Genomic DNA, 16229 nt, shown 5'->3' with positions numbered 1-16229 from the left:
ATCATCGTCATCATCACTGGCTGTAGAGGGGTGTGTCTGTACCCCTGTTAACAGCTGGACATAGAAATAGAATTCCTAGAGCTGACTCTACGACTAGGATTTAAGATGATCCGATTTACCTTAACTGTGATCTTATTACATGAGATTCAGACACGGCCTCAAAGAATGGAAGGTAACTTGCACTGCATCCCAAGAGCGTTGTGGTAAGAGCTGCACCATGTCGACGTGACATTATCAGTTAGCACAGATTTAACAAATATTCATTGATATATAGTCGTTTTCTTTGTCCTTTTCCAATTCAATGTTTGTACCACTAAGACAGGATTTGTCTACTTCAAACATTATGGTGGTGATCACGGTGAGAAGCTGAGGCGAAAGTATTAGCACACATTTCCCAAGGCTAATAAATGTAGGCTCAGTCAGCCATCCAATGGGAGATGGGGGTATGGAGCATGCTCAGATTGCGCCGGTGGAGTGATGAGGGGGACCAAATTGATGGAAATGCGGCCAAATTGTAACCGCGCATGTGTCATACATACCCCAATGACATGATATGACGAGTGACATCTTTGGTGGCATCACCTCGATTTTACCCTCCTTGAGCTGAACCCAGTCCCATTTCAATGTGCCAACACACAATGCTTTGGCTGGATTTTCCATGGTAACATGGCAATAATTGCTATGCACTCAGAAACGGTTTCCAATGCTTCCAGTTTGATCACCACCTAACACTGAAACTATGCATTTGCAGTGCAGTCATATCGGCTTACATCAAGAGTACTCGTGAATCAGAGGCCCATTTTAGGAATTCTATTTCAATGGCAGTACATAATAATTATAGTACTACACCATAGCAACGGCTTATTACAGTCGAGGGTTACCATGGTGACTGACTGTTGTAGTCATTCATTCGTTAGTAAACTAGTCTCAGTGTTTTCCTCCAACAGGAGATCGACAGATGGTCAAACAAACACCCTGCGTGGCAGTCAGTTCAGTTCACTTCCACAGCTTGGCCACTAGGCGTCATGGTTTCCCCTTCAGAGTCTCTGCTCCGGTCAGTAGGGCTCAGCACAGCCACTTGGTCCAAATAGAAGGCACATTCAGGACGGCTCAATGATGAACAGGCACGTAATACATTTGCAGCACAGTATGTGTGTGTGTATGCATTTATATGTCTGGGTGTTAGTCACATTGTGCAAGATTAGATTTTGGGCCTCCAGCCCTGTATAAACTGTGTGATCTTGGTGACGTGCAGCCGGCTGAGGTGGAAGTCATGTGACAGGATGTCCTCAGTCAGCTGCACCAGGAGGCTGCCATCGATTCGCTCCCTCTGGAACACGCCCACCGCCGCCTCAGATAGGCCGATGAACCGCAGACAGGCAGACACCTCCTCCAATGAGAGTGCCGACAGGTCAGTCGGAGGACGCCAGGTGGGGTCACCGGCTGACCCCTCCATGACCCCTCCCGATATCCCGCCCCCCTCGGCACCGCGAGAGGAATCCGTTGTTGGATTTACTGAGGGCTCGGGTGAGGGGCAAGGTGATTGGCGGTTGAAGGGGTTCAGCGCTCCGAAAGGAGCAAATCGGCTCTGAGGGGGTGGCGGCCTCAGCCGAGGACCAGAGTTAAAGGAGTCCGCCCACGGCTCCACCCAAGTGGCCTGCGCTGGCTGTGGATTGGCTGTGACATCCGCGTGGAGGGCGGGGATTGGCTCGGGGCTGGAACGTGCCTGGTTAGGGGCGGGACAGTCGGTCCAGGAGCAGGGATAACAGTACAGAGAGGTTTCTGGAGACGGAGAGCAGCTGAGACAGGATGAGAGCAATATGTCAGAATCAATTAAACCTTATTAGGCGTTTACAGAAGAAAGTCAGCCCACAATAAGAGAAGACTTTATTACTTATGAGCAGTGGGGTCAAGGCCATTTGAACCTCTCTCAGTCAAGGAACGTCAAGAGGAAGAAGATTACATTAAAAACACAAGGCAACTGAAATTAGTCTTCCTGCATATCCCCTAGGGCTGGGCGATTCACTGAATTTCAATTTCAATGAAGGCTTCCCACGATCATGAAAACAAGATAATCGAGATAAAGCGTTACTCTAATTTTGTCTTGTGTTGTAAATTGAAATGTCTTTGGTAACTTGTAGAAGACTTGTAGAAAACGAATCCAGTCCAGAGTAATCGTGTTTAATAATCATGATTTCAATATCAATCTAAATAATCATGATTATGATTTTTGCCATGATCAAGCAGCCCGAATACCCCCCCCTAGATACACATACTACACACACACAGTGCAGTGAAGCCTGGAGCAGTTTGGGGGGTTCATTGCCTTGCTCAAGGGCACATGGCAGAAATGATGGGCTCCGTAGATGTAATACCAGCCACCCTCAAGCTCACAGCTGGAATACACCCCCCTATCAGGGCTGGGGGTCACGACCTTTGAGGTACTGGTCGGCTTCTCTACCACTAGCCCATCCTGCCATCACTAAGAAAGCTTTACAACAGTTTTACAAAGTGAATGAAGCTATACAACACGTGTGACGATGCCTGGCTATGCGGCTGCAGTGATTGGTCATCTCACCCAGCGTTTCCGTTAGCCGGTAATTACCGGTATTTGACTGGCAAAATATGTTGAAGTCCGAATATTTAAATATCTCCGGTCATAATGTCCGGTGAAAATAATTTCTCTAAGCACAATTTTATTATTTGAATTGTATTAAAATAGGCTCAAATTAAATAGCCTATGCGATGAACGAAACAATCATTACATGTTGCTTCACGCTGATAAAGCGCGGATGGCGCCGCTCGGATGTGAATCTTTTTTTCTTTCTTTTTTTGAGCCTGTCTGGCCACCATAACGACAAACAGGTATATCAGGCCCGAGTGGAAAGTTTAATTATCCTGGCTGAGGTGCGACATTATATCCACATTTTCCAGTTCACTGATCCAGCCAGGGTTACCAGTGACACAGTTCATTCTGGAACCTCAGATCCCCGCTGATCATGGAGTTCTACAGTATCGTGTTGGATCCATACACGTATCGATTTTTTCGAATGGTGATCAGGAATTGGAATATACCAGTTGGATACCATCTGATGTCAGGTAAGGACTCTATGTTATCAGTGTTAGGATAATCAGAGTAAGTTTGATGAAGTTATAGGCTGTTTTGTGAAATGTCTTCTTTCGTTTTCACTAAAAGTCCGAGAGGAAATCAACGGGGCGATTATCCGCGCGCGGCCGTAATGTGCTTGCGTGCACGTATAATATAAAAATATTGATCATCTAGCGTTTATTTGAAAACGATTCATAAAAAGGCCGACGAATATCAACGTTGTGGAATATTCCACTAAAAGACGATTTTCATAGAATGCTCCAGAATGAGCTGTTTTTTATATCAAAACGGGGGCTTTTCTAACTGCTCTGAAACGGAAACGACGCGATAAACAGCCTTGACAGCACTGACTGGAAAATAGTCTTTGATAATGCGATGGGCAGATTAGACACATAGCCATAATTTAAAACATAGATTAGGCGATATTAACGTTAACATTGGCGCCGATGGTGGCATTCAGCTGGTAAAAAGGAAAACCAGGCTGACCGGCATTTCTCGAATATGTCCGGGGATAGAAATCTTGCAGGACAAACAGACCGGCACGAATATGTTCTAACGGAAACGCTGATCTCACCTGTCCTGTAGGCCGGAGGAGTAGAAGGACACGTGGGGCCTTGGGGAGCTGGAGGTCTTAGGGAAGCGAGGCGGGACAGGCGGGCTGGGGACGGGGCTGGGGGCGGAGCCTCCTTTAGAGCAGCGAGGAGGGACAGGAGGGGCGATCAGGAACCGACACTCCTCTCTCACCTACACACACACACACACACATACACATTAGAAAGAGAGCCTTGGATTCTCATTGGAATGTTTAATAGGTGCGTGTGCATGTGTGCGTGCGTGACTGCTGGCTCATTTCTGTGTTGCGGTTGGGTAAATGTCAAACTCGATGACCTTTACATACCTCAAACACACTCCCCCTCACTCTCAAACTCCCCAGTCAACACACACACACACACACACAAACTTCCCAGTCAACACACATACACACACACACACACACACAAACGTCCTGGCAGGATAAATATCGGTGGGAGAGCAGTGGTAAGTGTGACAGGGTATAATTCCGTTGCTTTAGTCACCTCCCACATACAGCCTCATATACATCTCCCTGCCTTTCCCGTCCAGACAGCCTGCTAACAGGCCATTACCCTGCGCTGACACTTAACACATTGTTCCACTGCTACATCATTATACCACAGCCAGAGGACTTTATACTGAAGACTACATGCAGCTACTACAGCATATCCATATTATTGTTGGTGAGTGAGTTTACATATTACAACTGGCATTATGTGTGTGTGTGAGTGCGTGCGCGTGTACGTACGTGTGCGTGTGTGTGTGTGTGTGGGTAAGCCTACATGTGTGTCGTAGCAGTTCCAGGAAGTGTGTGCATGTGTTTGTATGCACGTTATACGTGTGTGTGTGTGCCTGCATGTGTGTGTGTGCCTGCATGTCTGGGCATTCGTGTGTGTTTCTATGTGTGTGTGTGTGTGTGTGCCTGCATGCGTGGGCATTCGTGTGTGTTTGTGTGTGTGTGGTCAGTGAGGTTTAAAAGCTGTAATGTATCAATAATTCAGGCCAGGCATCCGGATGGCGGATGCCGCCTCGTCTGACTCAGACAGTAGATCTAGAGGAAGAGACATGGAGAGACAGACAGAAAGACAGATGGAGGAAGAGGTGGGACTCACAGCATCTGATTTTGGAGGTATAGGGGGTGCCGTGGACACCCGTGTCACCATGGTGCCCAGCGTACCGTCCAATGAGGAGGAGGAATGGAAGGAGATGAGGTTTGGCTCTTTCCCCAAGCCCTCCACATTCTGATTGGTCCAAAGCTCCTCATAAGGGATCTCCTCGCTGATCCTCATCTCGGCCTCGGGCCAATCGGGAGTGACGTATTCTCGTTCTTCCCCTGGCCCCTCCCCTAACCCCTCCCCTAATGAGTCCCTGCAGCGCTGCGACAGGCTATCTGAAACCCCGCCCCCGTAGACGCACAGTGAGAGGCGCTGCAGCGCCGGTGCCAGTGAGTCCTGACACACGCGCGAGCGACGCGGGCTCACGCACTCCTCGGTCACACACTCCAGTTCGGGGCGCGTCTCCCGGACGGCGCGAGAGTACGCGTCGGGGTCGAAGGCGTGCCGGAGGAGGAGGCTCTCCAGCGCCGCCGCCTGGACGGAGGCCTCGGCCACGTTGAACCGGGGCATGCAGCGCAGCAGCAGGAAGTGGGAGGGAGAGACTTCCTGCCTGCGCAGAACCAAACAGAGGACCACCGTCTTGCTGACGATGTTGAGCAGCTTGTAGCGGTGGCCCTCCCTCACCGCGTGGCGGTCATAGGGGTTCCGCGGCGGCCGGGAGGGAACCGACACGTTCACGGGGAGGCGGACCCTCTCGATGATGCTGCGCACCGTGTGCTCTGCTCCCAGCATGCCTTGCTCCAGAGGGGAGCGCGTGCAGAAGCGACCCCGGCAGGCGAAGGGAAGGCTGACACTCTGGTTGGTGCGATGGTTCATACACACCAGGCACGGGCTTTTACCTTCGGGCAGAGACAACAACCTTTAGACAGAGCTGCGTATTTACCATAGAACTGAAATCCATAGAATGGGCATCGCTATTCAAAAATATTTACTGATTGGTCATTTGGCTGATGGCATGTTTGATAAATGTTGTAGAAAGCAGTTTTGATTCGGTGCACAACACTCAAGGTCGAGACGTCGACGACTTTTCCTTGACAACAATATGGAAATCCAAGTCAATTTAAGTTGATTGAAACATTAAATTAAACAGTTTTAAACGGTTGAGACAGCTGAAAGAGTCAGCGCCCCCCAGTGGTGGTTGTTTACTTGTGTTACCATAGCAACAAATCACTTGGAGAAACACGTTTTGCGTGCCACGCACTGATACAAAACCAATGCTCATTCCCATGGCAACATTATCAAAACTCCATGTCCGCTTTTTTACACCATGGCCATTTCAGAAAGAAATCTCAAATCTGCCCTCTTTTCTTTATCCAATTACAACTCCAAAGCAACAATTCTGATTGGTGGATGAGGAAAAGAGCGCGGGTTTGAGATAGGTCAGCTATGAGGATGATAGACTAGAAAAGTCCCTTTCTATACATTCAAGTCCTGTAGCCTTCACCAAAATTGACTATGAGCGGAGATAGTTGCACTGGAACAAGAACCAGATGTGCTCGTGAAAAGCCCTTGAGGGGCACATTAAAAACCACAGGGTGTTGACAGTGGGCCGGGACCTACTGCGGGGGGTCTTTCCCAGGCGTCTCAGGAGCGCGCTCAGTCCGCTCTTTTCCCTTGACGGCGTGGCACAGAGAAGCTCTGCCTTCCCCATGAGTGACAGCTCATCTCCTGCCTGCAGAGTGAAGCTGTAGGGCTCACTGTCCTCGCTGAACTCTCCCGACACAACCTGAAGCACACACACACACACACACACACACACATACACACACAGACACACACAGACACACACATACACACACACACACACACACACAGACACACATACACACACAGACACACACATACACACACATACACACACACATACAGACACATACAGACACACACACACACAGACACACACATACACACATACAGACACACACACACACACACATTGTGGGATATTGTACGATAGTTAGCAGATGTACATTTCTGCTAGATATACACTGTTTATTTGACTAAAACCAAGAGCAGGAATCCTGGTCCCGCTAAACTGTTATAGGAATAAGTAGTATAAATGCGGCTGGGTGGCGCAGCGGAGATTGCGCTCGTCACCAATGCAAGAGACTCCGGTCTCGAATCCGGGTGTCAGCATTGCCTCCGGCTTGGGCCGGCCGTCATACTGGCTCAATTGGCAGAGCCAGCGGGTGGAAGTCGATGGGTGGTAATTTGGACGTTGTGGACAGCGACTCCTACAGTTTGGTTGGGGGACGCCTGCACAGCAGAGACAGGAAGTGGCGGGGGTAGTGTGAGCCTCCCATGCGCTACACCTCGCCAATGAGAGTCCGCGCTGGCAGGTGAAAAGATGTGACAGGCTGCCTCCTCGTGTACCGGAGGGGACACGTGATGCAAGGCTTCTATCCTCCCTACAACCGACCAGTGGGGGGCATAGTCGAGCAACGTTCAAGACAGGGGAGGGGAGAATTGGAAACACGAAATTGGGATGGGAGAAAAATAGAAAATAAGGAGAAAAAGTGGATACAAAAAAAGGAATAAGTAGTATAGTACTACATGGCTGAGTTCTGCCATTTCCCACTAAGCTGTTGATGGTTTATGTGAGCGCTCTCCGGAAACAGATAGTATCGGCAGGCCTACTGAGCGGAGAGACACGGACAGAAAGAGCTTGACTGTCGGTTAGTTAGCAATTATAGAACATGAATACAGCTGCAAATGAAAACTCTTCTTCCAATTACAGTGTCACTGACTCATTAGCTCCAAACGGTTAGAAACCACTGAGGTTCAATGTATGATATTATAGGGTTCCAGCTAGGGATGTCCGATATTATCGGCCGACCGATATTATCGGCCGATATCGGCAGTAAAATGTGATATCGGAAAATATTGGTATCGGTAAAAAAAAAAAAAAAAATTACATTTATTTAACCTTTATTTACCCAGTCAAGCAAGTAAGAACCAATTCTTATTTTATTTATTGTCAAAAGTATGCATGTTGGTTTAATTCAACAACAAGAGATATGTAATGTTAATTTTTACTTTTTTAATTATCATATTTTGCACAGATAATGCTTACATTTAGAAAGCCTTTTGAATGCATCCAGAGAAATTATTAATTACCTGAAATTATTCAGTTTTTTTGGGGGGAAACCCTGCATATATCGGTATCGGTTGATATCGGTATCGGTATCGAAATTAAGAGTTGGACAATATCGGAATATCGGTATCGGTAAAAAAGCCAATATCGAGCATCCCTAGTTCCAGCAAATATGATGTGTTAAGTGACATGATAGGAAAGCGGTTTTGTGTGTATTCGTCAAATTGGCTGCGGGTGGACATCTTGTGGGGTATGACAAACTACACGGTTATTCTCAAAGAAATACTGCAGCGAGAAACAAAACTGCTTTGCCGGGCCAATTTTGTTGGAACAAGGAAATGCACTGGGGAAAGTTAACTGCATTATATCTTTACTTTTGTATGTAAATAAACTTTGAACTTCGTGCATACTAGCATGCATTTCTCATGGATTCTTCTGCCTGTACAATGCCAACAGTATGAAACATCTTCACATTCTCAAACTGTAGGAACGGTTTGCAACACAAACCTGTCATTAGCAGTCTTACTGTAACAAAAGATATTCGCTTATATTATAATAATAATAATAATTTTATATATATATATATATATATATATATATATATATTAGTTTTTCAAGCATGGGTTTAGCGCTAACACTTCCAGCAAGCTACACTCAGTCAAAGTCAGTTCCCTCTACTAGGCTGGACACTCCAGATTTTAAATAATGTATGAGTCAGTACAGTTGCCAGTAGACTACATAATTCCAGGCTATGGCGGGGAGACGTAACCTTGACACTGAAGGTGATGGTTTCCATGACAAAGATGCGATCGGGGAAGATTCCAGCCACCTCCTCCACGCTGGAGAAATACTGGACCGGGTCCCTCACGTCTCTATCTTCATCCAACAGCTTGAACCTTCCTACAGAGAAGGGGGAGATGGGGGGGGGTCTGAAGGTTGTTTTTTCTTTGTTCTTTTGCAGTGAAATAACACACACACACCATAGACTGTAGAAAACGACGCACTTTTTGTATTACTACTCTCATGAGAACCTTTCACAGACTAGTCATTCCATAGCCCATAAGTCTCACATTAATCCTCACCCTAACTTTAACCCCTCACCCCTAACCCTAACCATAACCCCTCACCCCCTGACCCCAAAACGGTCCCTTTTTAAAGTCAAGAGTGGCCAAAAGGTCCACACTTCCTATGTCCAGAACTAACTTGTTTGATGAACATTGTTACACAGCTGAAAGAGTTGTACCCTTCCTGCTTACCTGTGATACAGAACTCGTAAGTCGCTTTGGATAAAAGCATCAGCTAAATGACTAAATGTAAATGTCAATTTGTATACATGTATAGCACCGGGAATACTTTTTTATACTGTATTTGAATCCACAGATCATTATCACATAGTCATAGGATTCAAATATTTACAGAGGTTCAATATGCTTCAGATGACATCTTATGGGTACAGAAAACATTGTCTCCCCTGGTGACCCATTACAGCCATGATCCAACTAAACCTCCTCCTCGACAGGATGGCAATCTTCAAGCCACTAACTGCAACTCACACACACACTCTCTTGGGGACCCATTTGGAGGAAAGAATACTGAGACACCTCAGTGACCTATGACCTGGCTCTCTTACAGCCAATCAACAGCCACCAGGGTTGGCATGGTAACCAATAAAGGACCCCCATTCTCACGCAGAGCAGAGACACATCACCATGGAGACACACATACAACTCCCCCTCTTTCTCTCTTTCCCTCAGCCCCCCTCTAAATATGTCTCTCTCTCTCCCCCCCTATCTCTCTCTCTCTCTCTCTCTCTCTCTCTCTCTCTCTCTCTCTCTCGCACACACACACACACTCTCTAATCCAAGAATTCCGGATAGGAAACTAAACAGTAGCATTCATTCTGAGTGTCTGTGTTTTGTGCGTGTGACACAGAGTGAGACAGTGTGTGGGGGAGAGATCAGAGAGACAAAGTTTTTTTTTGTCTGAGAGGCAGAGTAGAATAACAAGCACCTCCAGACCAACACATCCAGATCACACACCCCGGCCCCCCTCTTCTCTCTCTCTCTCTCTATCTCTCTCTCTCTCTTTCTCTTTCCTCTTCCTCCGCCCCCACCTTTCAATCAAAAGCCTAACAACGAGGGGCTTCCATGCCAAATAGTACGAGTGCTACTTTACAATACAACCGAACGACAGGGGGGTTCCACACCATACTGTGTAATAGGGATGGGCGATAAATCGACTTTCAATAGAAATTATGACTTTGTGTTCCCACGATCATGAAAACAAGATAATCGACCGCTGTCAATCACACACAACTTTCCCATCACTATCCACTGTATACATTCTAAAAAAGCAGAAATACCTTCAAAATAAAACATGGTTATTATGGCTCTTAATTGTAACTACATCTCTCTCTCTCTCTCTCTCTCTCTCTCTCTCTCTCTCTCTCTCTCTCTCTCTCTCTCTCAGGTGCTGATTCCCTTTGTGAGACCGTTTCAGGCACCATTTACTTTTCAGCGCACACTCAACTACAATGGATCATTCAGCTATTCACCCTCCACCTCCTCCATTCATCCTCGGTCCATTGAGGGAAGACAGAGAGAGAGAGAGAGAGAGAGAGAGAGAGAGAGAGAGAGAGAGAGAGAGAGAGAGAGAGAGAGAGAGAGAGAGAGGGAGGGGGGGGGCAATATCCTGCTGTCATCCCCCAGGGGGAAACCTATATACTCTCCTCTTCAGCTTCCACTTCCTGGGTGACATCATCACACAGACGGTACCTCATCTGTGAGCGCCAACCATGCAGACAACAACAACAACTCACCTGACGTCATCCTCCTAAGAAGCCTTTAGAGAGAAATATTTATCGATTGATAGTAAATATTATGTATTGATAGGGGCGGCTGGGTGGCGCAGCGGACATTGCGCTCGTCACCAACGCAAGAGACACCGGGTTCGACTCCGGCTGACGGCGTTGCCTCCGGCTTGGGCCAGCCGTCATACTAACTCAATTGGCAGAGTTAGAGGGTGGAAGTCGATGGGTGGTAATCTGGACGTTGTGGACAGCGACTCCTACAGGTCGGTTGGGGACGCCTGCACAGCAGAGACAGGAAATGGCGGGGGTAGTGTGAGCCTCCCACACGTTACACCTCGCCAATGAGAGTCCGCGCTGGCAGGTGAAAAGATGTGACAGGCTGCCTCCTCGTGTATCGGAGGGGACACGTGATGCAAGGCTTCTATCCTCCCTACAACCGGCCAGTGGGGGGCATATGCGAGCAACGTTCAAGAAAGGGGAGGGAAGGATTGGCACAGTGGAATTGGGATGGGAGAAAAATAGGAGAAAAAGTGGATAAAAAAAATAAAGATTTTGTATTGATTACCTTCCACCCCCCAGCTTACAATCACCTCTCAGACATCAATCAATCACTGCCCCCCCCCTCCCCACCTGTTGTAATTAAAATTACCACAGCAATGCAGACGTTCATGCGGTTTCTAATGTCACAGGTGTCATACATGCCAGGGATTACCACTTCCTATAGGTCTCTGTGCCACAAATACTGTACTCGCCAGACGAGAGTGCTGCTCGCGATCGAGCTAATTTAAAAGCTACCTCTTGAGTTAGGAGGGTAGTGTTTCAACCAGGAGAGTGAGTTGAACTGACCACTTTAAAGGGGCACTTCACCAAAAAAAACTATAATTTATTTTACACATACTCTCACACACATCCAAAAACTCTAAACAGGTGTGCACACATTCATTTAGTTTGACAGTTATTGAGAGAAAATTTGTTTGAATATGACCACCAGTCATATTCGGGGACATTGAATCCTTGTGTTGTGTTAATTACAGAACCATGACATTATGTATATGACAAACAGCAATACCTTGTCTTATAGGGACTGCTACCTTATCATGTTATTGAGCTGTAATTAACACAACACAAGTGTTCCTGATGACATCACTGGTGGCCATATTCAAACTTATTTACCCTGAATAACTAAACCAGCCTATACACCAGCACCAAGCAACTCAGACTATGATCTCAACCTGCCAACTGACACCCCTCTCTCGCTCTCTCTCTCTCTCTCTCTCTCTCTCTCTCTCTCTCTCTCTCTCTCTCTCTCTCTCTCTCTCTCTCTCTCTCTCTCTCTCTCTCTCTCTCTCTCCCTCCCTCCCTCCCTCTATCCCTCTCTCTCTCTCTGTCCTCCTCCTCCACCCACCAGCCCCTTCATTCTTCTGACGGGGCGCCGGAAGGCGACGAGGTGACATCAGCAGTCCATCAGGAGAGGAAGCAGTGAAGGAGGCATTAGGATCCAGTTACACTGGGAATGCTACTGGACATCGGAACAATGGGAATGCCGGAGGCTCCGATGAGATAATGAGACTGACTGGAGGACCCCACCGTGCATCTCTCCTGACTCAATTAACTAGATGAGAGCAAAGTACAGTGTCTGTCTACAGTAGATGTGAGACAGGGTAGGGAAATTAACAGGACCTAGTGGTAAGAATGCCCCATAAATCACCCATGAAACAAATAGGTAAAAAAAAAAAAAAGCCTGTTAGAAAAAAAAAACTTTTCATTTTCACATTTTTCACCCATCCCAATTGAGTCGTTATGCCAATTCCCTTCCTGGTCGTTGCACGCATTGCCCCACTGTCGGCCTGGGGAGGGTGTAGATTTGTAGAACTACCACATGCCTCCTCTGATACCAGCCGCTTCTTTTCACCTGACAGCGAGGAGTTTCACTGGGGGAACGTAACGCGTGCAGAGGTTCGCGCTATTTCCCCCAGATCCCCTTCCTGCTGACCAGGCGCCCCGACCGACCAGTAGGAGTCACAGTTTACAACGACCAGGACACATACCCCACTGGCTTCCCACCCGCTAACACTGCCAATTGTGTTAGTAGGGACCAAGCCGGAGGTACCGCTGACAGCTGGATTCGATCCCAGAGTCTCTGCGGTGGTAGGCGAGTGCTTAGTCCACTGCGCTACCCAGCCGCTCCTGCATATTGACATTTTTGATGATTTTTGATTTATGTGCTTTTTCTAATTTCTCCATAAACACTGACAAATACTCCCTAAACTCAGCTGACTTGGGGGAAAATCCCCCAAAAATAGAGTGAATTTCCTACCATGATGTGGGGTGAAGGGATGTGTGTGTGTCTGAGAGAGAGAGAGAGTGTGCATGTGTGTGTGTGTGTGTGTGTGTGTGTTGCATGCGCGTGTGTGTGTGCACGCGTGTATGTGTCTGTGTCTGTGCGTGTGTGTGTGTGCATGTGTGTGTGTGTGCGTGCTGACCCTGGTACTGCAGTGGGATGTCTATCTTGGGTCCGATGACATAGTGCCCCTCCTCCAGGCTGTGGGCCGTCACAGTGGTCCACTGGCGACACGAGTGTAACAGCACCACGTCCTCCTCTGATAGGCCCTCCACACACTCACCTGCCACACACACATTATGTAGTGCGTTATGGATTATGTGCAAACAATAGAGCACTGATTTTAGAACTGAGAAGACAATGCAAAACTCAACTATGGAAAGGTGTGCACGCACACACACACACAGTATACACATCACACACAAGTAAACAGTCTGTTCGGTGTATAGGGACTAAGTAATTACCCCCATCTTTGTGGATCCTCCGCCCCTAACCTACTCATCATCAGCCGCTCTGTGGCAACCCCCTATTATACAGCACCCATGCACATGCACACACGCACACACACACGCACACACACACACACGCACACACACACGCACGCACGCACGCACACACACACACACACACACACACACACACACACACACACACACACACACACACAGTGAAAGCCCTTCTACAACTTTCACTAAAGCCATCATGCAAAAAACAACATTGATTTCTGCTGAAAGCACAATGGCACAATTCAATCAGATATCAAACACACATAACTCTCTCACACACACGCACACACACATATACACGCATACAAATCACATGGATGGAAGTCTTGCAGTCTTATTGTTTGTGAACAGCTGCAGTCTAGAAAGACATTCACTCTGAGTGATGGCGTGTGAGGATGGAATTGGATGGAATATACAGCAGGTTGTAAAGAGACAGATAAGATATGATGACAGACATATAGGGTTGTAAACGGAGATAGATTAGCCTATTAGCAGCAACAGATGTATATTGGAGACAGCAACAGCAGTGGAAGAGACACCTGCAACGAAACTGTAAAGTCATAAATAGCCATGACCAGGCAGAGAGAGAAGAGATGGAATCTGGAATCTCTGCATAGACCTGTGCAATGAATATAAAATAAAACGGGGGGTAAACTTCCAGAAAATCACGATGGCACTACTGTAAATAAATAACCTCCGCCAGGGCTGGCTTCCTGTGCAAACAACCAGTCAACTGTGAGGTAAACAAAGTCCTGTTAATAAACACCCACTTGTGCCCCCTCTCCTCTCCTCTCTCCTCCTCTCCTCTCCTCTCTCTCTCAACTCACAAACACGCACGCCAAACTGAGGTGCGTATTTCGGGACTCTAGGACAGGGCGCGCGCTTTTGTCCAGTGGGAATGTAGGAAACTTGGACGTTTCCTCGCGGTGCTCGTTAGTATTCAGAACATTCGCCGACAGATTACATCATTTACATATGAAAAGAATGAGCTGCACTTTAGCAACACAACAGACACTTTGTGGCTTTTCGGTCAGCCTGAAACAACTTGGCTATAACCCCCCCCCCCCCCCCCAGAAAATACACAAATGTGGTATCGCAGAGAACAACGCTGGCATCAATAAATAGCCTACTTTATGAAAATAGGAATGCATTGATAGTCAATGTTTGAGCGAGGTTGTCCGCGACAGAGGAGATGAGCTTTGGGATTGTCGGGGTCTTGTCTGCCTGTGCGTAACGACAGAGCGGGATAAATAGACTATGGGATATTATGTATTTAATTAAAATAATTTGGCATATTTGAGGGATGCAAAGTGATATAAAAAAAAGTTTTAAATGGTTAGAGCAAAAAAAAAAAAAAAAAGGCTAATGAGAACTCGTCTGTACTCTTACCGTAGGCGAGACGGACCAGTGTGGGCAGACGGAACTTGCTGACCACCGCGTCTAACGGCAGCGCCGCCGCGCTCCACGCGATCTCCGACAGACTCGCCGACAACTTCTCCATCCTCCCGGGTCATAATGGGCACGGGCTCGCAATACCGGGGACTTCGGAAGTCGATGGGCTCGGAGTTGGTGAAAGAAGGGCAAAGAGTCTCGCCATGTTTGAATAGGGAGTGCAGTGCACGCAGACACGGCGGGGGCGGAGGGAACGCTCTCTTGTCCCTGTGGATCCGCGCGGACACCTCCTCTCCTCTCTCGCGCTTTGCTCGTTCAACCGGAGCCGGTTTGACCCGAGGGCGCCTCCCTCCAGAGCAGCGAGTAGACCGGGTAAAGGTCCGGGATCGGACACTGAATGTCCCACCTGGTTCCAATGAAAACTCTCATAGCCATGGACCAACTGAGACAGGCAGAATTGTTAAATGACTCAGCCTCTTCTCTTACATTCGTCCCCTACATCACTTTCATTCACTTATGGTTTATTCCATTGTTCACTACCAACATTGCAGTCTGACCTTTAGGCTATAAGTTATAACCAAATAATTTGGCAGACTAATGACTAACACGGTACACAGGAGGATGTACAGCCAACACAGTATATATTCTCAACCCAGTGCCTTTGGGCTAAAGTTATCTTCCTCCCAACAGAAAAAATAGGAGACATTTTATAAAAGAAATATATAATTGTATCCTTTAAAAAAAAATTGTGTTGGAAAGACCCCAGCTGGTAACTCAATAGTGCTTAGAAGAAACAAGAGGAAGGCCTATGGGTGAACAGAAGGCAGGCAGGGTCAAGAAAAAAGGGTCAGAATTAAAGGGTAAGTTCAGAATTCTGGTCCCCTATAGGTCTATTTCCTACTTACCAATGCTATTGTTGATTGGTAGAGTCCTTCCTCAGCACAATCCATGTTGTCCCTGCCCACTTTGACTACCTATAGGATGGCTTAGAGTAGACGACAGAGTACAGCATGCAATGGGCCTGGTCTACAAGATACTTACTTGTATACTTACTTATCCTCTTCGTCCCGGTTGGGGCATAAGGCCGCAATCATACACTGCCACTGAATCCTGTCTCGTGCTTTGGCCTGCGCTTCGTCCCAGGAAAGACCCATCTCCTTCAGCTCCATCATCACTGTCCTTCGCCATGGTGTTCTTTGGTCTACCCCTCTTTCTCTTCCCAACTGGGGTCCATCTCAAGGCAACTTTGGGTACCCTTTCATTGGGCATCCTCAATACATGACGAGCCAT

At 47.3% G+C, this 16229-nt stretch overlaps 1 protein-coding gene across 1 annotated transcript; it reads right to left on the bottom strand.

Annotated features, from left to right (window-relative positions):
• Positions 1-144: 144 nt before the first annotated feature.
• gareml (GRB2 associated, regulator of MAPK1-like) lies at positions 145-15048 on the bottom strand (the record flags this gene model as incomplete). The annotated part of the gene is made up of 7 exons (XM_084314444.1): positions 145-1799; positions 3684-3853; positions 4795-5636; positions 6358-6523; positions 8661-8791; positions 13184-13324; positions 14937-15048. The coding sequence occupies 7 exons, from the start codon at positions 15046-15048 to the stop codon at positions 1202-1204; spliced, it is 2160 nt and encodes a 719-aa protein (XP_084170570.1). The 3' UTR covers positions 145-1201.
• Positions 15049-16229: the final 1181 nt, after the last annotated feature.

The sequence above is a fragment of the Notolepis coatsorum genome, assembly GCF_963971535.1.
Source record: "Notolepis coatsorum genome assembly, chromosome: 5".
NCBI classification, from domain to species: domain Eukaryota; kingdom Metazoa; phylum Chordata; class Actinopteri; order Aulopiformes; family Paralepididae; genus Notolepis; species Notolepis coatsorum.
Note: the sequence above shows the minus strand (reverse complement) of the source record. Positions and strands in the feature narration are given on the sequence as shown.